This window comes from Nicotiana sylvestris, chromosome 9 (genome assembly GCF_000393655.2).
Source record: "Nicotiana sylvestris chromosome 9, ASM39365v2, whole genome shotgun sequence".
Lineage (NCBI taxonomy): Eukaryota > Viridiplantae > Streptophyta > Magnoliopsida > Solanales > Solanaceae > Nicotiana > Nicotiana sylvestris.
Window position 1 is genome coordinate 58,269,945 of NC_091065.1, and position 22,526 is coordinate 58,292,470.

General features: G+C 35.9%; 3 protein-coding genes across 4 annotated transcripts; 2 read left to right on the forward strand and 1 right to left on the reverse strand.

Annotated features, from left to right (window-relative positions):
• The first annotated feature begins 2,489 nt into the window (after positions 1-2,489).
• Positions 2,490-7,477, forward strand: LOC104238778 (uncharacterized). Of its 2 annotated transcripts, XM_009793253.2 has the most exons (10): positions 2,492-2,936; positions 3,803-4,144; positions 4,330-4,402; positions 4,755-4,867; positions 5,068-5,152; positions 5,263-5,335; positions 5,720-5,775; positions 6,844-6,909; positions 7,003-7,068; positions 7,155-7,477. In XM_009793253.2, the coding sequence occupies exons 1-10, from the start codon at positions 2,761-2,763 to the stop codon at positions 7,233-7,235; spliced, it is 1,131 nt and encodes a 376-aa protein (XP_009791555.1). In that variant the 5' UTR covers positions 2,492-2,760; the 3' UTR covers positions 7,236-7,477. The 2 variants fall into 2 exon arrangements, with proteins under 2 accessions (XP_070012080.1, XP_009791555.1); XM_070155979.1 differs by lacking the exon at positions 3,803-4,144 and having other exon boundaries at positions 2,490-2,936.
• Positions 7,478-7,815: 338 nt separating this feature from the next.
• On the reverse strand, positions 7,816-12,814 carry LOC104238779 (probable LRR receptor-like serine/threonine-protein kinase At5g48740). The gene is made up of 16 exons (XM_009793254.2): positions 12,689-12,814; positions 11,580-12,117; positions 11,033-11,484; positions 10,816-10,933; positions 10,649-10,717; positions 10,489-10,557; positions 10,334-10,402; positions 10,179-10,250; positions 10,021-10,089; positions 9,706-9,941; positions 9,419-9,624; positions 9,211-9,337; positions 9,049-9,117; positions 8,544-8,733; positions 8,332-8,464; positions 7,816-8,229 (listed from the first exon to the last, which is right to left on the reverse strand). Exons 1-16 carry the CDS (start codon positions 12,765-12,767, stop codon positions 8,011-8,013), a joined length of 2,715 nt encoding a protein of 904 aa, XP_009791556.1. The 5' UTR covers positions 12,768-12,814; the 3' UTR covers positions 7,816-8,010.
• A 3,757-nt stretch (positions 12,815-16,571) lies between these two features.
• Positions 16,572-17,744, forward strand: LOC138877627 (uncharacterized). The gene is made up of 2 exons (XM_070157252.1): positions 16,572-17,010; positions 17,302-17,744. Exons 1-2 carry the CDS (start codon positions 16,572-16,574, stop codon positions 17,742-17,744), a joined length of 882 nt encoding a protein of 293 aa, XP_070013353.1.
• The last annotated feature ends 4,782 nt before the right edge of the window (positions 17,745-22,526 follow it).

Sequence of the window (22,526 nt, forward strand, 5' to 3'; positions counted from 1 at the left end):
CAGAGTAATTATAGACATTCAGGAAAGGCAACTCATGTGTAGAGTGGGAAGGAAAGGGTAATCTTCAAGATGGAAAGAGTGAAAGAGACTTAAAGGAGCAAATTAGAGGGAGTAAAATTGATAAGCGTGGGGTGTACCGAAAGAAGGCAGAAAAGAAGCTCTCAGCATGGATGTGTGCACTAGGTCGGGCGTGCAAAGGAGATCCCGACTTCGATTCAGATCCCGATTAGATGAATTAGAAAAGTATTTTTTACCTCTTGCATTTTATTTGTGTGTCATGGGGACATGCCACAATTTAAACCATGGGGTGGGGGATGTAAATATGTACATGTGTGTTTGTTTTCATTTCTTTTGATTTGATTTTTTTTTTACTTTTTCCGATGATGGATTTCCTCGATTGTCTTCTTGAGGGATCAAAGTAGAAGAAAAAATATTTTATTTTCTTAGGTAGTGTAACAATTCCCCCTTGTTTTTTCTTTGTATTGCGGTTCTTTTCCAAGATTTTGCTTGAATCGAGTGTAATTAGTTTTTCTTTTATTAGGAATAGTGAAGTCTTGTGCTACAATATTAAATGTAGATGGCTTTTCCTAACGTTATTGTGCCTTGAGAGTAGTGAGTGCTTTAGTTGTGACGCCTAGGCTCAGTTCTTGACTCATGTATAAATATCGTAAAATGTTTGATTTTGATGTTGCTTATCTGCTTTGATTAGAGAGTCGAGATATATCCGATACTGAGTGAGTTATGTGCCAATATGTGTGTGAGGTTATTGTTGATATTCTGTGCATGCTAGTTGATGTCTAGTACTTGCCATGTGTTTGCAAAGCGAAATAGTAGTCTTGTTCAGTCTACGAAGTGATATAGGCATTTCTTTATTGAGCTAATTATATGTTTATGACCCGCCTAACTGTTATGTATCCTAGTAGCCCCTTTGATCCTATAATCCTACTTCATTGGCAACCATACTACAAGCCTGATCCATTTTGATTTAAATTGACTATCTGTTTGAATCTTCTACCTCTCTTGAGCAATTGAATTTTTTATGACCTTGTAAAAGTTGAGTTGAGGTATGGTCGAATTTTTTAGTGGAACTATTGAAAAAGAACAAAGGTGCACTGTTTGAAAAAATTGTGAGAGCCACTTGTAGAGAATAAAAAAAAGAGAAATAAAAAATGTTGGTGTTTGTATATAGTACAAAGAAAATTATTCCTTGCTAGTGGTAAATCTTGCTTTGTTTGTGTTTAAAGAAATTGTGAGCTTGGTGTTAATATGATGTGAAGGTTAGGATGTGGTTCAACACAAGTGTGTGGTTTAAATTGTGAAATTATATGTACTAAAGTGCTTAGGGAGGTGTAGTCAATATTATCCAAATTATATCTTACCCGTCCCGCAGCCTACATTACAATCAATTAAAGTCCTACTTGATCCTTGACTGAATGAGCTTAATTAGTAGAGACACTATGGACAAGCATATGATGCGTCTTATGTGGCACATGAATTTTAATTCTGAGAATGAGTAAATTATTTCTATCTTGAGTTCCTATGTGTTCTTAAATTTTATTGTGTGTGGAACTGCTCTCTATCTTTGGTGTGAGGTCACATGATTTGCGACGAAAAGGTAATATCTTTGGCCTCTGAGTTGGAGTAAGTGAGTAAGTTTTGAAATATGTGGCGCGTGTGAGTCGAGTCTTGAGGCTATGATGTTATAATATGGTGCTTAGTCTGCTTTAAATATTCTTGGTATGATGAGTTAAGGAAGATGTATGATAAGAAAGTCGTCTTTATGTGAAGTGCAATTTGATTACACGGGGACGAGCAATGGTTTAAGCGTGAGGTGTTGATGGTAGGCTAGAAACCCGTATTTTAGTCGTAATTTACACTCTAATTACTGCATTTTACTTGTATTTGAGCTTGAATGATAGTGAATTGCACTTATTATGTGTGTTATGCCTTGCAGGAAGTGATTCCGAGTTAAAAAGATAATCGGGAGCTTAATCGAATAAGTTGGAGCTTCGAAGTTTGAGTAAAAGCTCAATGATTAAACCAGGATCGCGTCAGTATCAAAAATCGAAGAAGCAGGCAGTGCGACAGTGCTTTGTGCTGCTGTCTGTGAGAAACGACTCTCCGAGCCTCGCATGGGGCGGTGCGCATGTACAAAATTCTCAAAGTATTTTTTCTGCTTCGGCTTGAAAAGAGTAGTTTTGTCCGGATCTGTTCCTACATGGTATAAATACACCAAAAAGATATTTTTGAAGGAAATTTTGCATTCAGTTGAAAGAAATTAAAATATTCGCTTTCAAGGAAAATGTTGCCTTTACTCAAGCCCAAGTTCTAAGAAGCCCTTTGTCATTTTGTTACTTGGCACATGTATATGAAAATTGAAATGACATTTTAAAATATAATTTAAGTTGTTAGGGGAAGAGAAACATTTTTGTCCAATAGAAAAGGTATGATATTTTATTTAAACAAATAAACTTATGTGAAGCTTTCCTTTTTTTCCCCCTTAATTTCTTGTCTGGAACTTTCCCCCCTAATTCGTTTCCCGAAAGAGGGGAGATTGGAGTATCTCAAACGCAAGGAATACAGCCATGGGACAATCAATTCAATGGGCCCACAAAGATCTAGTCAGATCTGCCACGTTGCCCACTCTGCAATTCGACAGGACTCCGAGTTTATAGTATCCAATAGCATATACCATATTCCCGCTGTATACCACCACAAGCTACGGCAGCGCCACCACAGAAGATTCACCGCTTCACAACAATGGTGGCTCTAACTAATAACCAAATATTGTTGTCTCTTCCACTGTCTTCCTCTCAATCTGCAACTCCGCGAGAATATAATCAGCTCGAAGTTAATTCTTACATCCGTCGGAGAGCTCATTCAAGGAGGTGGAAACTATGGAGTTCATCGCAGCCATTCAACTCCTCACCCTCTAGGTAAAACCTCCTACAGCTATTCATCGCGAAATTAGTATAAATACATATATGTTCTACTCTATTTTTTTTAACTATATAGATAGTGGTTGAGCTCAATTGCAACAACTCCCTTAAATATGTGCTTGATTTCATTTTGTGGGCTTCTTTTGCGATGGCTGTGTATTTTGGTTTTTGTTTTCTACTTCTCAAGGTGAGCAGAAGTTTGACATTTTGAGTGTTGCATTCTTTTTAATTGACTTTTTGCTTCCTTTTACTGTCTCTACCGACGCTGCCTATACATGTGAGCTTCAAAAGTATACTCAGGTCCTAATTTCGGACAGAGGTGAATGGTTGCTGTAGGTGTAAATATAGTTCAATTATGATGAATATTGCATACTGCCTGAATAGAGCGGAATAAATAAACAGGATTCATTCAGTCGATCCTAATTAGTTTGGGGTTTCGATAAAATCCTACCTAATTTGGAATTGAGGGACGGCTATTTGATTTTTACTGTCACTACATCCATGGGAGAGGAGGGAAAGTGGAGTAGGTGGATGCATGGATATCTCTAAAATACCTTAATTTTCTTCCTTTTGCTGTCTAGCACAACCTAATTACGTTAGTGTCCAATTTAGTGCGACCATATAGAATTTCATAGACACCTGTACGTTGTTTGAGTTGAATTTTCAAGGAGACATTTTAGTTAATGTAATTTGTAATTTTATTGTATCTTTTTATGCATCAACTAGAATATTCCAAGAGGACTCCTGTATAACTCCAAAACTGGAATTTAAGTCTAATCAACGGGTTTAGTTAACTGAAATTATCAATGTATTTTGGTAACGGACCTTATATATGTGACAGATAGTTATCCATTCGAGTGTAGGATCAAAACATTTCAGCTTGTGAGAGCTAAAAGTTATGAAGCAGGACAGTCAGAGGACGCTGAGGAGACAATGCATAAGTCTTCCAATAATTTACCTGGTAGTCCGGAAGGTAAAACTGTCCGCACAGGAAGTTCGTTTCTGGCAAAACTGGCAATAGCGCTGGGTATAGCTGCTACAATTACATTCCTATCCATAGGCCTTAAACAGCCTAATCAAGGATCAAATTTTGGGATTCAATATCTGGTTGATGGATCATCATCTTCCACAATTACTACACCTGCTTCTGGTTTTTCTTTCAAAACTTTTGGCTATAGAGTCATGCTTCCAGAATATGCTCCAGGGTAAGCAACAGTTTTCATGCATCTGCAGTTTCATCATGACCTAAGCAGAAAAAGAGACGAACCTTATGCTTAATATACTTTAGCTACCACTGTGGTAGATGCTAAAGAAATTGATATCCTGGATATCTTATCTATTAGCTTTATTTGGGATATGATATTAAGCCCCTGTACTTCTCATACTTCAGATGGATCTACTTTTGGCTTCTGATGGCAGCTGGTTGTGGAATTTTTATTAGTGAGGAGGCTTTGAATATATGGGTCTGTCTCCTCTGCTGGTACTTCTGTTCATGAACTTCCCTGCTAACAAATTTTCTGTGTTGCAGATACTGTAGTTTTCCTACGATTATATTTCTTCTTTTGATTTGACATTTCTTTCGACATTAACGATTTAAGTTGTTCTTGTGATGTGAGGAAAAAGTGACAGGCCAAGTTGGAAAATGAGTTAAAGAAGCTTTAAGCTTTATAAAGTTAAAAGCTAGAACCTTATCTTTAAAAAGTTGAAAGCTAGAAATATGCTGTCATATAGTATCTTTAATAAGCACTAAGTTGGCTTGTTATCCTTCTTCATGACATTCATTATTAAGGTCAAATTCTCTGATGAATCGTGTAGGTTGGAGCCTCTATAGCACGAATGCTTGTTCTAGATGGAACGTGGCAATCGCTGGTGAACTCCTTTTCCAGAAATGCTCCATATATAGCATCCACTATTCTCTGGGTGTACTGGTTAGTAGAAACTGTCCTTTTGAGTTAATTTTCATGAATACATGTGCATGTCAACCTCTCAAGATTCTGCCGATCGCACAACCTTCCTTTGCTACTACAATTTACAAAGATATTATGCACCTTCGGTGCTACTATATATTGTTTTTGTAGAAACAGTTATTCCCACAATGTTAACATTATTGTGGATTCTGAATATTCAGGGGTGTCTGTATAAGCGATATGATACCTTTTTACCTTGGGAAGCTTTTTAAGCAATCTGGTGCGTCCAATGATGTTTGCTCAAAGGTTTGTTTTGGCTACTAGCATTTCACGCATGTTAAGATATTCAGTCTCCTTGTATTATTTAAAAACATATAAACTTTATTTTTGGGAATTCAGATTCAATTTGGTTGTAGTTAGGGATCGGTGATCAGAAGGCAAGAGATATTACAAACGCTGTACAAAAATATGGAAATCTCATTGGTTTTGGTGAGTTCAAAAAGATATGCTGATTTACTCCAGTTATCTCTTGCCTTGTGCTGAACTTTTAATTATGAAACCTTTGTTTCCTTTGATACTTGCACATTTATAACTTTGATCATAATCTCTATGTGATGTCTGAAGGAGTATGATTTAATTCTTTGTTAAGGTCTCTCTATTTTTGGAAATATTAGATCAAAATAAGTGGTCTACCTTAAAATTTATGCTATGTCTTAAGAGGTTGTACTTCTGGTCCATCTTAACCCTCATATCTATATGTATAAATCTCTTAACTTCTTCACATCAATCTAAAACAGCTGATCCTTCTTCTTATGATCTCATATTTCCGACATCCTTAATTGCTTATTGGTGGATTTTCCAATGCTGATGCAGTGGAACGGTTTTCTCTTGGAGTGAGAAATCCCACCGCTTTCCTTGCAGGGGCTCTGGTGAGTGATCTTTTTCTGTTTTCCTTCTTAACATGCTGAGTATTATATAGCTTAACACCCTTTTCTACTCTTTTGTTCCCTCTTTTGGGTACTACAAGTTTGGTGGTACGATATGCTTACCCATAAAACAAAGAGGTCTTAGTTAAGCAAGGAATGTGTTATCACATATTTCATTGATAATGTCAAAAACATTGCCTTCAATGCCTAGAAGTTTTGATAATCTCATTCCATTGCTTGAAACGATTGACATATTTAGTGAAAAAGTCATGCTTTGAAAACACAAGAAGGATAAACCCAGTGACCCTCAGTTATGAAGTTTGTATGCTATTTCTAAACCTAGTCTGACTAGAAATTCAATAACTGAGAATACGATTCCTGCATGACCAGCTCAGAAGCTCTAATACATTTTTGTATAATTTTTGATTTCTTTTGTCCTACTCCTACATAAAATGGCTACCAAAAAGGGAAAGCACCCGCTGCAATCCACCACTGGGTCCGTGTACTCCAGCTCACGGAGGGGCTAACTGATTTTGTAGAACTGAAAATAAGTGGTCCTTGGTTTCCGTATTCTTGAATTAGCCTATCAAGTGCCGTATTTTGCATGTTCGTCCCAATAAAGTTGATTATAACATAAGAGAGATAAAGTGGAACCTTGGTGGGGCATCTTCTCTCACCAAAAGGTTTTTCCACTCAAATCTGGAGCTTTGCCTGCACTTCATGCATTGGCAACTTAAAATTTGCCTAATCTTAGCAATTAGGGAAAGAATGATACAGCAGCATCTATCAATTTGGTGTCCTCAGTCTGTTCTTCCTTCCTGACCATTTCTAACCATTTTAGGTTCATTGTATTAGTAATAGCATTTTGTTTCTAATAGTGTTATCCTTAGATATTCATTTACCTTTCTCCTACAAAATGGTATGACTATTAATGGTCCATCTCAAGATTCTTATGATGGTTATGTGGTAGCTATTACCCCATGAACAAATGGTGAACAACTCAATGAATTCTCCCACGTTAAACAGATAGTTATACTGTTACAATCATTCATCTGCTCATATCTATTGCAGGATATATCACCAGAGTATTTCTTTGCCGGTGTCTGTTGCGGTGGCTTGATAACTCTTCCAATTCAGGTAAGTCTTGTGCTTGAGAAACAAGAGATTTACAGTTTTTAAATGTGCGTGCTGTTCATGCTCTTATCTCTTTTCTTTTTCTCCAAAATGCAGTTGACAATTGGATTTTTGCTAAGAGAGCGTCCTGTATTTGCAGTTGCAACTGTTGCTACTGTACTGGTAAAGCATAAATTTTGCTCTGCCCAATTTTGCATTTATTACCACAGAGTTAAAGAATCCAATTCCGGTTCCTACTAATTGTGCAGGGAATCTGGACAGTATTCCCCTATGCAGTGGCTGCTTGTACAGCATTATTCCTATATCTACGGCACCAGTTTTCCGGTTAGGCCAACTCATTACTTTTCCGATTGGTTTCACAAGTCTTAAACAACGTGGACTGGAGGCAAGCACATGACTGCTCGCGCTGGTGCAAGCCTGGATGGATGATGCCACTATTTGTTGATAATCACCCACATTTCTAGTATCTTCCAAATCAAACTGATTGAAAATCATCGGAGATATTCTAGAATGATAAACTAATGTATAATTGATTAATGATATGCCCATGGACACTATTCTTTATTCTCAACGAGGATGTTTAACTCTTTAAGATGAGAAATCTTTTTCAAAAGGAGGGGGAAAAAGAAAAAGAATGGGTAAAGGCTGCAAAATTAGCTTCAAGATTGTCTGTAAATTCAATAAGAATTGAAGATTCAATGGAACCAAAGAGTATGGCCCGGTGGTCAATGAAATGGGTTCCCTTGGAGATCAGGTTCACATTCCAGTGGAGACAAAAAACACTAGGTGATTATTTTCCATATGCCTACAAATTGGTCTAGATGCACTGTTAATATTTAATTTTTTTTTGAAGATTTTGTGATACAGGCAAGATTTTGGGAACTTCTTTTGCAGATATTGTGATAAGAATTTGGAAACAAGGCATTTTAAATAGACAAGTATGTAATTAAGGTAAGTTTTTGGGGAAGGGAGATCCTTAAATGTGAGATACATATCAATAACTTAAAACATTTTCAAGCTCCCATTTAAAACTTCACGCATAAGTTACTGAGACGAGCTCATATATTTTCAAATTCCGAGCTGCATTAGTGAAGGCATAAATTATCAATTGGCAAGTCCTTCAGATGCTAAATAGGAAAGTTGAATGCTGTATGCATCTTTGAGCTCAGCCAATACTTCTGCAATACTTGGCCTCCTCAATGCATCCCTCTCCACTGACCTAGAGGCGATTAAAGCCGCTCTTCTCATGCTCTCCGTATCAAAAGTTCCTTTTATGCTCTCATCTACTATCTCAAATGCACCTGCCTGCAAGTATGGCTTTGCCTGAAATTCACAATTGATATACAACAGATGAGTATTGTTGGACTTCAATGAAATGCTTTGTATTATATTTGCTGTGTAACACAATATAAGACTTTTATTTACCCATAGAACCAAGTTAAAGGAATCTGGAGAGCCCGAGTGACTAAGTGGTTCTCGACCACAGATAAGTTCAAGAAGAACGACTCCAAAACTGTAGATGTCACTCTTTTCAGTGAGTTGTCGAGTGGAATAGTATCTGTGGACAAGTAACGATAAAGGTTTAGGATTTTGAAGTAGCAAAATTGAAACATTGAGAACAGTATCTTGAAGCTTACTCGGGATCAAGATAGCCAGCAGTGCCTTTGACAACAGTGCTAACATGAGTTGCATCTGATTGAGTTACTTGCTTAGAAAGGCCAAAGTCAGATACCTTAGCATTCATGTCTGCATCCAGAAGTATGTTGCTGCTCTTCACATCACGGTGTATAATTCTTGGCTCAGTTCCATTGTGCAAGTAATCCAAACCTTTGAAAGTTATAATCAACTATTATAAACTATGTAAAACTTATTCTACATCATAAAGCTATAAGTATCTGCAGAGGGAGCAAAATCTACAAAGCAACTTATTCCTCTGGGCTATATATGGATCTTTTGGTTGTAGAAAACCAAGCATTTTGCCACACAACTGAGATGAACTCGCAGAACTACTTCAAGTATTTGTTTTCTCACTATGTATGATGCAAACCAATGTTTACTTCTGTACAGAAGAAATTTGTTGTTGATGGTAGTTCTCCAATGGAAGACAAGTTCGTTATTATCACGTCTCACTTTTACACATACCTTTTGCAGCATCAACTGCTATTTTCAATCTGCGCACCCAGCTTAGTGTCAATTTCTTGCTCATTGCTCCTGAAACAGTTATGAAGTGTTAGTTAACAATACGAGACAGAAGAACGTGGTGGATTTAGCATGTGTATACGGGTGAGATCATGTGTGACATACCGTAGAGGTTATCAGCCAGTGATCCTCCAGGTAAATACTCATAAACTAGAATTTGCTGTTTAGATTCATGGCAAAATCCTTCTAGTGACACAAGATTTGAATGACTTATATGTGATAGAAGGGACACCTAGAGAGATAATAAAGAAGCTGTTGAGTCTCTTTTTTCTTTATAGACTGAAACTGAACTAGCACAAGTTTAGTGACAAACCTCATTGATAAAAGAATCAGCACCTAGTTGAGTTTTATCGAATCGAACTTTAACAGCAACTTGTTTACCATCAGGAAGTTTCCCAAGATAAACAGACCCGAAACTACCGCGACCAATAACCTCTTTGAAGTTGTTTGTAGCAGCTTTGATTTCTTTGTATGAAAAGACTTTTGCAGCATTCCAGTTTTTCATTTCTGCTGCAGTTCCTAAAATTAGAAAATAGTTCCTGCTTAGAAGTAGATTTATCACAATTCTGCTGATAAAGAAAAGTTTCGACTTTTTCATACTTGATGCATATGTATCTCCACTTTTTCTTCTCCTCATGTACAAGAATACTGATATAAAGATTAGGAATAGAGCAACTATAGCTACTCCAACTGCACCAAGTATAATTGCTAATCGTTTATGGCTCTTGCGTTTTGTGGGGGTAAATACAGTGACTTGTGGTGTCTCAATTGTAGGGTTTTTTGAGAAGTCATTGCATAAAGACATAGTGAAGGACAGACATAGATTTCCTGATGATCTGCAAAATAGGGGGGAAAAAACATAAATCGAGAAACTGACATGAGAAGCAAAGAAACACGACGTTTTCAATTTCGTACAGGACTTGTAAACTCTCTCTGTTCAAAGCTTGTGGCAGCGGGCCTTGCAGCTTATTGTTCTCTAGGTTCCTGAATGTTGCAGAGAGGTAATCAGTATACTTCATCAGGTGAAGTACTTTAACAAGTTCTAAATGCCAGTATATATTATCCTCACTCACAGTAAGTGGAGGTCCTTCAGTTCTCCAACGCTATCGGGTACTGTTCCCTGCAAACTATTGTTATGCAAGTCCCTTCAATAGAAAACACATCAGTTTTAAATACTGTCTTTCCCACCGTTGAACAATAGTAGCAACAAATAAGCAGTGAGACTTACAAAACTTGAAGGTTTATCAAGTCTTCTAACTCAGAACCAAAAGCTGTAAGTTGATTGAAGCTCAAGTTCCTGCATCATTGAGCACAAAACTATTTTAGTCAATGCTCTCTAAAATACATTAACATAACATGGTAATTCCTCATCACAAGTATTACAGCTTCTTAAGATGTTGCAGGCTGCCGATATTTTGTATCTCTCCAGCAAGTGAAGTGTTATGCAAATCCCTGCAACAAGCAGAACCTCAAATAAGTAAAACGCAACGTAGCTAAACAATGGGTTATTAAGTGATAAGTTGTTAAGATTAATGACTCTTACAGGGATTTCAGATCCAGTAAATCACCAAACGTTGGGCTGATTGACCTCAAGTCTACATCAGAAAGCTCCCTGTACAAAGTCTAACTTTAATATGTTTTGTTCTTAACAGAAGTGAGACCAAGAGATAAGGAAAGGAAAATATAGTTCCTAGGAAAGCTTGGACATACAATGAAGTTACCAAATTTCCTTCACATTCTATGTGTTCCCATGATTTAGGAGAGCATGGATCATCTTCCCAATCAAGATGTAGACCAGTTGACTGCTGAATAACTTGTAGGGCTGAAACTGCAAAAATTAAACAATGTCAAAATTTGGTGCAATTGGTTCTAACAGACTACTTTGAAGATCATAGATATCGAAGAGACAATAAAACAATAATAGAACCTGTGGTTGTGGAAGTTTCTAAGGGAATTTCCAGGATCTCATAGACCTCAAGAGCATTGATTATGGGATAGTAGTGAACAGTCTTCAATGTGATGTTCAAGCTATCAATTCCTTTCATGGTAAAGAACAGACTACTGACTTCCCATCGATTCACTGTGTAGTTTGATTGAACAATATAACCATTAATGAGTATATCGAATGAAGGGGAGACAGGCAAAATCCCAGCAAAGTAAAGAACAATGTGGTAATCTCCTTGATGATCAATAGGAAAGTTATATGTCATGTCGTTCCGACGTGCCAAAACTCTTCCAGTTTGAAGAACAGCTGCAGGAGGGCTCTCTTTCAGAACTGACATATTGAAATTGGCTTGAATATCAAAACCAGAAGACACATGAAATGGACTGAAATCTTCATCAGCATCCCAAATTCTATCATACAGATCAATCGGGTACCTTTTACATAGCACGAAAAACATCACATTTAGACAGAAAGTAAGGACTAAACAATCGATAATACATTAACATAATAGACAAGTGAGAGTTTTGACCTTAAGGACCAATTATAACCACAATTGACACGATAACATTTCCTCAACATCTTGTTCGGAAAATCTCCCAAGGCATCGATGTAAGCTCCTTGAGGAAGTGGCCTAAGTTCAAGGGATGAAATAACTGGAAATCCACTATTTGTAAGAGAGTGAAAACATAAAGACACAATGTCTTTATCAACTGTCCATATGAACTCTTCGATCCACGGATCGGTGTTACTAAGATTGACTGTGGTTGTGATAGCCCTCCCAAGAGAAACAGAGAATGCAGGGGGTTTATTAAGTCCATCATAATTCTTATACACAAACTGAGTCCTCACAAGAACCAAGGATGATACATTTTTCACTGGTAGCTTGTAACATTTTCTAAGCAGAGAATCAGGAAAGAACCTAACTGGGAGAGTAGATGGAGAGGATCCCTCTTGAAAATGGACAGTGGCGACGTCGCCAGCTGAGATATAGGCACCATCTGGTGTCCATGTAATGTTGGAGGAATCAACATAGGTAGTATTTTCACCACAAGACAAGCTCAAAAATCCTGCATATTTTCACAACATAAGCAAGAGTTCATCTCAAAACATTTATTTATTTGTGGAGAAAGATTGTAATAGTAAAAAGTTCTAAACTAACAGCATCCTACTGCAACATAAGGGAATGATTGTAATAGTTAAGAAAATGGACCGGCCTAATTCAAACCCAAAAGCTAGTTCATAAGGGAGTGATTGTCTAAGAATATATAAGAAAATAAACACATACTTTCAGTCAATGTGAGACTCTAACAGCCCCCACATGCCCAAAGATGAACATATGGAACAACATAAGATGGAAGTCCGACATTGAGTAAACAAAAAATATGGATGATTTGGCTCTGATACCACGTTAAAAGATAGACGTTGAGCCTAACTCATGTTAATGTTAACTCATTATGTGAGAATTACCCAAAATCATGTAAAGGACAACTGATACATACTCAACAAATGTGGGACTCTAACATTTAGGTTCTTAGAATCATACTTAAATTTCTATTGTGTAACGACTATTGAATATTTTCTAAAGCTTTGCATAAGGGTAAAAGAAAAGAAAAAGACAATTAAAGACTAATTGTGTACCATCTGGATCGCAGAAAGCAACAGTGATGAAGAGAGCAGATAGAAGAAACCAAGAATAGTAACACCGATGCAGCTCCATTGAAGAAGAGCAAAATAGTAGAGATAAGTGCCTTCCTTTAATATCAAAGAATGTATGAAAAGTTAAATTTGGAACTGAAGGGTCTGAATTGAAGGGACAGAGGTGAAAGCAAAAGGGAATGTTGAGGACATGTAATCAGTCGCAGCTTAGGAATGAAGAAGAAAGAAAAGCAGTAGCAAGAAAAGAGAGAAGAGACAACAAGTCCTTTTCAACTTTCCTTTTATGTTGCTTTATTGACAGAGTTGAGTAAAAGAGAAGATGTGATATTGACAGCCGTTGAAGCTGCGTTAACGGGCAAAATGATAATCATACGAAGATCAGAGAGGAAGAAAATAAAAGGGTTATGGCACATGGGAATGAGTAGTACTACAAAGCAATGATGTATGATGATGACCATTGTCTCCATTGATAAGCACGTCTTTTTAACAAAGAAAAAGAAGGAGAGACACTACGTGAAACACTGTGTCCTAAATGTCATGCACTCAAAATATGACGAGCAATTGTTGCTTGTTAGTACTACTCGTAACCGTTGCCCCTATGCCTCAGGCGAAAGTTTATCCGATTTGCACCAGACTAATAGATACATGATATATGTTATATATACACTTCTTCACTTAACCACAATTAGTTATTGCATATATATATATATATATATATATATTTTACCGTATTAAATCACTTAATTCAAGAAAGTATATAGCGTGGATGAGTTTTTACCTCCTCACATGAGAGAGTTCCTTCTCTTTCTCATTTTTTGGTTTGAGATTATTTTTAATTAAGAACAGGAATGAACATGTGAAATAATGGTGGATATGAGAATTTACAGTGTAAAGAACGTGTCATTTGTTTTGGGCATTCAGAAGAAATAAAATTCTTTCATTGTGACAATTTATAGGGAAAAGCTCTTGAGTTTTGTATTTTTCTAAATACCTGGCTGAAATGTAGGGAACTAATGAACTGTTGCCCAATCATTTTTCTTGCTTTTTAAATCTTGCTCTTTCAATTTTTTTCCTATTAATTATATCCATAATGCATAGGATGCTTAGTATTCCAGCATTCCCTTATATGATTGTTTTTAGGCTTTTTGCTTTTCCTGTCTTTTTATCTTTATAGGAGTATTCCATAGCTTAGCTTTCAAATCAGTCTCCATTTTGTTGTCTTCCTCATCAAGGAAAATCATCAATCTCAAGGACAAGGAAACATGGTTAGTCAACACACTTAATGGGGACTAAAAAAGCTCAAATATAATAATAATAATAATAATAATAATAATAATAATAATAATAATAATAATAATAAGAATAAGAATAATAAGTAGTATAAAGCTAATAATTGATTATCCATGGACAATGAATATTTAACGACTCAATTACAGCACAATTAACGGAAAAAGTTATATGGCAGTTCATTATGATATGAGGAATCTACTTTTTTTTCTCGAATAATCTAATTTTTTAATAACTATCTATCATTTTGCCAACATAATTTATGGCCAATTCAGGCGACATACATTAGTTAGCATCGCCCGTCAGCAGCGTAAGCTACTTGATTTTTTTCCCAAAATAGTATAACAACCTTTGATGTTACAACTTTGAATTAGTTTTCCAATACTTTTAGCGTAATTTATAATGTAAAGATTCGTAAAACTACTGCATATCATTTTAAAGATAAGATAGTACACAATATACAGATTTTTCGGCGCAAGTATTCTCGTTACTAAATTCTGAAGCTCGTTACAGAAGAAGCTCATCATCAAGCATACAAATTTTCATTTCCCATTACGACAACCTGTGCCAAAAAGAAGGGAGAAAACAGCATAACGATCAAAATGGACTACTAGTTACTCAGTACATATATTTTCTCTCCCCATACGTATTCTTTCCAATGATATCTCCCTTTTAATATTAAGTTGAGGATGGGATAAAGAACCTTTTCATGAGACCTCTTTAAATAGGGAACTAGAAAAACAAGCTAAAGAGTAATCACAAGTGCAAATAACGTTACATATAAAAGTTCTAAAATAGGACATTAACCATTAAATTAAATTTTCCACATTCCATTTACCTTAATTAAGAACAAAACAAACTCCGAATTAATGAAACCTTTAGTTCCATATTCAGCACAGACTCAGATAAGGAAATTAAATCAGGAGCAAAAGAGAAGCAAGAAGAACATTTCCATTTCACTGGCTTAATTTTATAAAGTAATCCATCCAACACTGTAAAATAGCATCTTCAAGAAAGCTACAAGACACACCAGCAGAAAATAAGCCAAATATACGGGTTATGAGGCGCACGTTAACCGTTGCTCTCGGCGCATGGTAGCAAGGATTGCAATTGTGACCGGAATCAATGGCTCGTCGCCGGAAAACTGTGCATGATACTACTACGCAGTCGGGGAAGCTTATTACTCCAGCAAACGATGCTCAAACGGAATTACCTCCACTCACATTTGGAAGTTTCCTTCCACAGAAATACCAGTCGACCGAGGAAGCTCATGAAACAAGCAGTTCTGAAGGAGATGTACAACTTCAACCTATTAAAGCAGAAGGAACAATGAATCCAGCAGTGAGACGCTTACAGTTTTCAGAAGCAAGTGGATCGGAGAAGCCAACTCCTACGGCAACTGATATTGTACGAGGGAATCGCATCTCGCAAATGGGTATAACATTATCATTTGTTCCTCCAATTGATAGAGATGGTAGGAAAATTGTTAAATTGAGTGAGGATGATCTGCAATCTCACGCGGATTATTGGAAAACCTCACTAATTGGATACATAATAGGGGAAAATCCTTATGAAAAGCTATGGATAATTTTGTAATGAATGTGTGGAATTTTATTACTAAGCCTCAGATTCTGATTCATTCTAAGGGCTATTGCATTTTTAAATTTCACACCATAGCTGATAGAGATCAAGTTCTTCAATCAGGACCATACACATACAGGAACAAACCTAGGGTGCTAAGGCTATGGGAAATTGACTTTTCATTCAATAGAGACATCTTAAGCATAATTCCAGTTTGGGTGAGATTTCCTGGGCCACCAGTGGGGTATTGGTCTACTGAAGCCCTAAGCAAAATGGCTAGTGTGGTGGGAAAGCCCCTGTACGCTGACAAATTTACTGCTCATTATGAGAAAATATCCTATGCTAGAGTCCTTGTAGAGGTAGATGTTGTCTCTGCCAGATCAGATAGAGATAAAGTCACCTTTTGGGCTAATGGTACAGACTATTGAATATGATTGGACACCTATTTTTTGTAATGACTGTCTGAAATTTGGGCATGACTCTATTGATTGTTGGCATAACACAAAGTGTGATGAAGAGCAGGATACTAAGGAAGGGGAAAGACCAAGGAGACAGAGAAGAAGAGCAAAGAAACAAGCAAAACTGTTAAACAAGCTTGGCTTGTAAAAAATCCTCAAGTGAATGCAGAGTTAGATCCTCAGAAAGGAATAGTCCTACAAGAGAAACCTACTCAAGAAAATGATTGCTTGGAGAAGGTTAGTGGAAGTATAGAGACTACACAACAGACTGCTTCTCTGCCATGTCAGGCAAGAGATGGGACCAACACACAGGAGATTATCTGCAGCAATACTGTGGTAGAAGGAGATATTGACAAAGGAAAGGCAATTGCTGAGATATAGGATGCTGGGCGAAGAGGACAACAGGAAGATCCAGGTCCATCTTGCCCCCTAATTTCCAATTTTCTATGATTATTGTCACTTAGAACATTAGGGGGCTAAATCAAGCCCATAAGTAGAAAGTGGTCAAGACTTTTCTAGCTACAAATAAAGTAGATGTAATGGGATGTATAGAAACCAGAGTTAAGGAGCACCAGGCTAAGAAAATACAAAAAAAGATTGCCCAGGGATGGAATGCTTGCTGCAATTCTTCATTTGTTGTGAATGAGAGAATTTGGATACTTTGGAAAGCTCATATACAAGTACAGATTATCCTTATTACAGATCAATTCATCCATTGCTTAATAGAAGATACTAGCACTCAATTTAAAACACATCTGAGTGTCATTTATGCTCAGAATGATGGCCACCAAAGGGAAAATCTATGGAGGGATCTTAGACAGATAAATATTCCGGCCCACGAAATATGGCTGCTTAGTGGAGATTTCAATAATGTTCTTTCTTCTGAGGATAGAATAGGATCCCCTGTAATTGCTGTTGAAATACAGGGATTTAAGGATGTGATAGATACTCTACAGCTTACCCCATTTAGAGCTAAAGGTTGGCATTACACTTGGACAAATAAGTAAGGTACTGGTTTAAGAGTCTATAGTAAGATAGACTGGGCATTTGGGGAACTATTAGTGGATTCAGCAGTATAGTCATACAGAAGCTGATTTTTTGAATCCATCAGTTTCTGATCATTCCCCTATCTTAATCAAATGTGGTAGTCAGAAGTTATTGCATCCTAAGTCATTTAGGCTATACACAAATATCATGGAGATAACACAATTTCAGAGTATTATTCAGCAAGTATGGAATCAGGACTATGATGGAGCACCTGTGCAACAGATCTGGTGCAAACTAAAGACTATGACAGAAGAACTGAAGGATATAAATGCCTATATGACTTCATACAAACAGAAACTGGAGCAGGCAAGAAAAAATTGGATATTATTCAGAGTCAAATTCAACAGTATCCTCTGGCACATGGCCTTTTTTATGAAGAGAAAGACACTCTAGCTGAAATTGAGAAATGGAGCAATGTGGAGGAACACGTGATGAGGCAGAAGTCCAATGCTTGCTGGATTGAATGTGGAGATACGAATACAAAGTATTTTCATGCTCAGTGGAAGATTAGATCCAGTCAGAATAGTATAACTTCCATATATACTAATATAGGAATAAAACTAACAAAGCCCAAATTAGTTGAGCCGGAATTTATCAGTGTATTTCAGTCTTTTATGGGAGATTGTACTACTGAGTTTCCATGTGCAAAACACAGCTATAATTAAGGAAGGACCATGCTTAACTATATCACAACAAAGAAGTTTAATTTAGAATGTTACAATGGATGAGATCACAACTACAATAAAGGAGATGCCTAAAGACAAATCACCAGGGGTTGATGGGTTTCCTGTGAAATTCTTTACCAGGAATTGGGAGATAGTGAAAGAGGATATAGTTGCAATTGTAAATGACTTCTTTTCTACTAGCAGATTGCCTGGAATGATTAATACAACAACTATTACACTAGTGCCTAAAGTGTTATCACCTGCAACAGTAAAGGACTATAGACTTATTGCATGCTGTACTGCACTTTATAATATCATATCCAAAGTCATTACACGGAGGATAAAAAATATTCTTGATGGGTTGATTGGTCAGTCTCAATCAACATTTGTTGAAGGGAGAAGTATAATTGATAATATTCTGCTTAGCCATGAATTGTTTAAAGGGTATTCCAGAAAATGTCTCTCCTAGATGTGCGATGAAGGTGGATTTAAGGAAAGCCTATGATACTCTGGAATGGATTTTTCTTAGACAAATGCTTATTGATCTTGGGTTTCCATTCAAATTTGTACAGTGGATAATGATATGTGTCACCACTGTATCATATTCCTTGGTCCTAAATGATGGTCTGACAAAGCCTTTCAAAGGAAAGAGAGGGATTAGGCAAGGAGACCTAATGTCTCCATGCTTGTTTGTTATTGCTATGGAATATTTGAGTAGAGAACTGGGACAATTGCATCAAAATGGAAACTTCAATTTCCATCCTAAGTGCAGGAAACTAAACAACACACATATATGCTTTGCTGATGACCTTCTAATGTATTGTAGAGCTGATTTTGAATCCATAATTATCCTAAATGCTGCCTTCCACAGATTCTCAGCTGTATCCGGATTACAGGCAAATGTTAGTAAAAGTACAATATACATGGCTGGGATTTCTCAAGCTGAAAGAGAAGAAATACTTGAAACATTGGGGTTCACTAAAGGAAAGCTCCCTTTCAAATATTTGGGAATTCCTTTAGATTCTAAGAAGCTAGCAATCTATCAACATTTGCCTCTTATTGAGAAGATAGCAACAAAAATCACATGCTGGTCAACAAAACTTCTATCTTATGCTGGTAGGTGTCAACTGATAAAGGCTGTTATTTTTGCTATTCAAACATATTCGGCACAGATTTTTATTCTTCCAAAGAAGGTGATGAAAATAATTGAAGCAATATGCAGAACTTTCTTATGGACTGGTGTTGCTATATTTCAAAGAAGGCACTAGTAGCTTGGGAAAATGTGTGCAGACCAATAATTGCTGGAGGACTCAATGTACTGGACATAAAGGTTTGGAACAAAGCTACAATTATCAAACATCTATGGGACAAAACAAGGAAGAAGGACTGTTTATGGATAAAGTGCGTACCCAGTTTATATATAAAGAACAGGGACTTGAAAACAATGGCTACTGCTAAGACAACATCTTGGGTGGTGAGGAAGATACTAGACAATAGAAGTTTGATCATGGAGCATCAGCAATTCTAAGGAAGCATTCACACCGGATTACAGGCAATGTGCAAGAATGGAAAATTTCAGATCAAGCAGATGTAATTGAAGTTGATACCAGATTACCTCAGAATTGAATGGAAAAGTTTAATGCTGTATATAAATATACATCCTAGATATAGATTCACTCTTTGGCTTGCAGTACAACAGAGACTAGCAACAGTTGACAGACTATTGAAAATTGGTATTCAAGTTCCTGCAGCTTGTGCATTATGTGGGCATAATCTAGAATCATTTAACCACTTGTTCTTTGAATGCTCAAACACAAAGAAATTGTGGTCTAGACTATGCTTATGGCTGGGTATAAGAGGAATAATGGAGGATGGGAAGCTGAACTGAAATGGGTATGCAAGAAAGCTAAAAGCACGAAAGAAATAAATGCTATAACCAGCTGTGTTTTTGCTATAACTGTTGCAATGATTTGGAGGGAGAGAAACAGAATCAGGTTTGATAAAGCCAAGTATGATGAACTTCAAATATGCAGAAAGATAGTGCTGCACATACATATAAGAGGGAAGAACATCAGCAAATGGAAGGGCACATTACAACAGCTGAATTGGATTCCAAGATAGAACTAAGAGTAGGAACATAATAGGAGTTGATTAGAATAGTGTCTGAGAAGTAATATAGAAGATAGACACAAAGTGTTAAATAGCAAATTGTGATGTAAGTGGTAGTAGCCTGTCAAAGCTGCTACTAGGACTCAAATTGTACAGAATTTTTGAGTATCAATAGAAATATAATTTTAACTCAAAAAAGAAAAAAGCCTAATATACATTGAATTTCATTATCTTTTTTTTTTCGTCTTCCTTTTTTAGTTTTCTTTTTACAATTTATTTACCACTATTTCCATGTTGCCACTTCGTTGAGAGGGACTAAAGTTATTTTCCTAAAAAGATTTGACGAATCAATTTCCAGTATTAGACGAATCGAATATCATATTCTACTCTCTAACCAGTCTTTTATTTTACATTTATTTGAAAGAAGGAAATACCATTCATTTTTTTTTTTCCCGATATTGAAGACACAACATTTAATCCAGAACCAAAATAAGGTCGATTTTGGTCCAATTTTTTTATTTTTAATTTGGATTTGCACCTTTTCTTTCGTTTGATGGCTTCATAAATACGTACGACTCAGCTGTTGGATCAAACAATACAGTGTATATGACAAAATTTGAATATACCTCGTCGGCATTGAACAACATTATTGGCCCGACTTGGCATATTTAGCGGGTGTTTGGACATAAGAATTGTAAAATTCCAAAACAAGGTGATTATTTTTTTCAAGTAAAAATGGTATTTGAAATTTAGAGCTGTGTTTGGACATATATATAATTTGGGTTGTTTTTGAAGTTTTGTGAGGAATTTGAGTGAAAATTTTGAAAAACAGCTTTTTTGTTATAAATAGAATTCTATTTAAGATGAATGTCTATATTTTAGAGAGATCTTATGGTTTGTTACTTGGTAACTAAGTCACTTTTTTCCTATAAATAGAGGAATTCTATTCCATTGTAAATCATCCCAAATCAATAAGAATTCTCTCTTTATACTTTTCTCTGCAATACTCTTCTTTTCTTTTATTGTTTTATAACACGTTATCAGCACGAGACTCTAACTAATTGAGTAGAAGCTTTGGGATTGAGCATAATAATTGTCAATTGTTCCATGAACTTCCTTCATGGTTAAATTCTGGATTTAAGGTAGGTATTTTACTTTATTTTTCTCTTTTAAATTCTTGACATTCTATAATTTGATTTTAAATACAAGCAAAACGATAAATTTTGATTGTAACTTTAATGGAGTTTGAAAAAAATTATAACCGCCCAAAGTGATAAAGTTTCTATGCCTTGCCATGATCAAATTCTAACCCGTCCTATTGAATTTGCTTCATTCTCATTCCCTTAAGAGAATGTGATAGCAGTATGTGATAAGTCTGAAAGAAGACAAAATTATTACTATGAATATATCAATGGATGTGGATGTGGCAATAGACGAAATTATAATCGTCATTATTGTGGTAATGAGAACAATAAAGATTCTCAAAATAATCTTTCACTTTGTGAAAGTAATATTTGTCATCGATTTGACATGAGATTTTGTAAAGCACATATAAATGATTATGGTCCATTCATGATGTGAATGTGACAACATGTGATTTATGAATAAATATTCATTCTTGGAAGTATATGAGCGTGCCAGTGGTATATACCACACTCACATATAGAAGGAGGTTTGAGAGATAATAAAAAAAAATCATTATTATGGCATAAATGGTCATTGGTCACGTACTTATTATACGCCAAAATATTTTGGCAATGTGATTATTAAAAGACAACGGTAATGCAAGAAACATATCTTGCATATAATTTTGACCATAACCATAATAGTATAATTTTCTCTTTAAAAGAGATACTAACCATATGGATGTTGGTGAATATGTGGTAGTATCAAATTAATTGAGAGCTCTAGAAGAGCCAATTATTACTATTTTGGAGAAATTCAATTGATTATCATGTCAATTTGTTGTGTCGTAGTAAGTCTCAAAGAAACTTATTCAGTTTCCAAAGTATACGCGAAAGCGGTTGATTATATTGAAACTATAAATAAAAGAAAGATTTAATATCTTCTATTACTACAATTTGTAGCGGGGTAATATGTATGTGAAAAGTTACTCGCTTTATTCTCCAGTTTGTACTACATAAAAAAATGGCACAGTAAAGTGGAAGTTTATTGATATAAAAACCCATATCATAATAAATTTGGAGTTTGTTGATAATTGCACATGTCATGGTGTAAACCTAAAGTTTATCAATATTGATAATTTATCCAGTTGACATAATTGGTTTAGCCATGTTAATTTAAGTATGATGTGCAAAAATAAAAGAGAATTCACATGGGTAAATACTAAGAACTAGAAAGTTCTTTATGAATTCTCTTATGTTGCTTGTTCTCATTAATTAATAGACCAACTAAAATTAAGATTGAATCCTATGAATGCTGGAAATATCAAAGGTGAACACGGGCTCATTCACCTGTCATGTATACTGCATATGTAACTTCCTCAAAAATTTAATTTAGAGCATAATTTCTAGATTTATATTCAAGACAGTTCATCTTGATAAGTTGGTTTACATTACAGCTGATTTAGTAAATTAATTTATTGAGTGCCTCCACTTAATAACTAAATTGTTGCCGACGAGAACAAAGTTATCTATATCAGTTTGATATAGG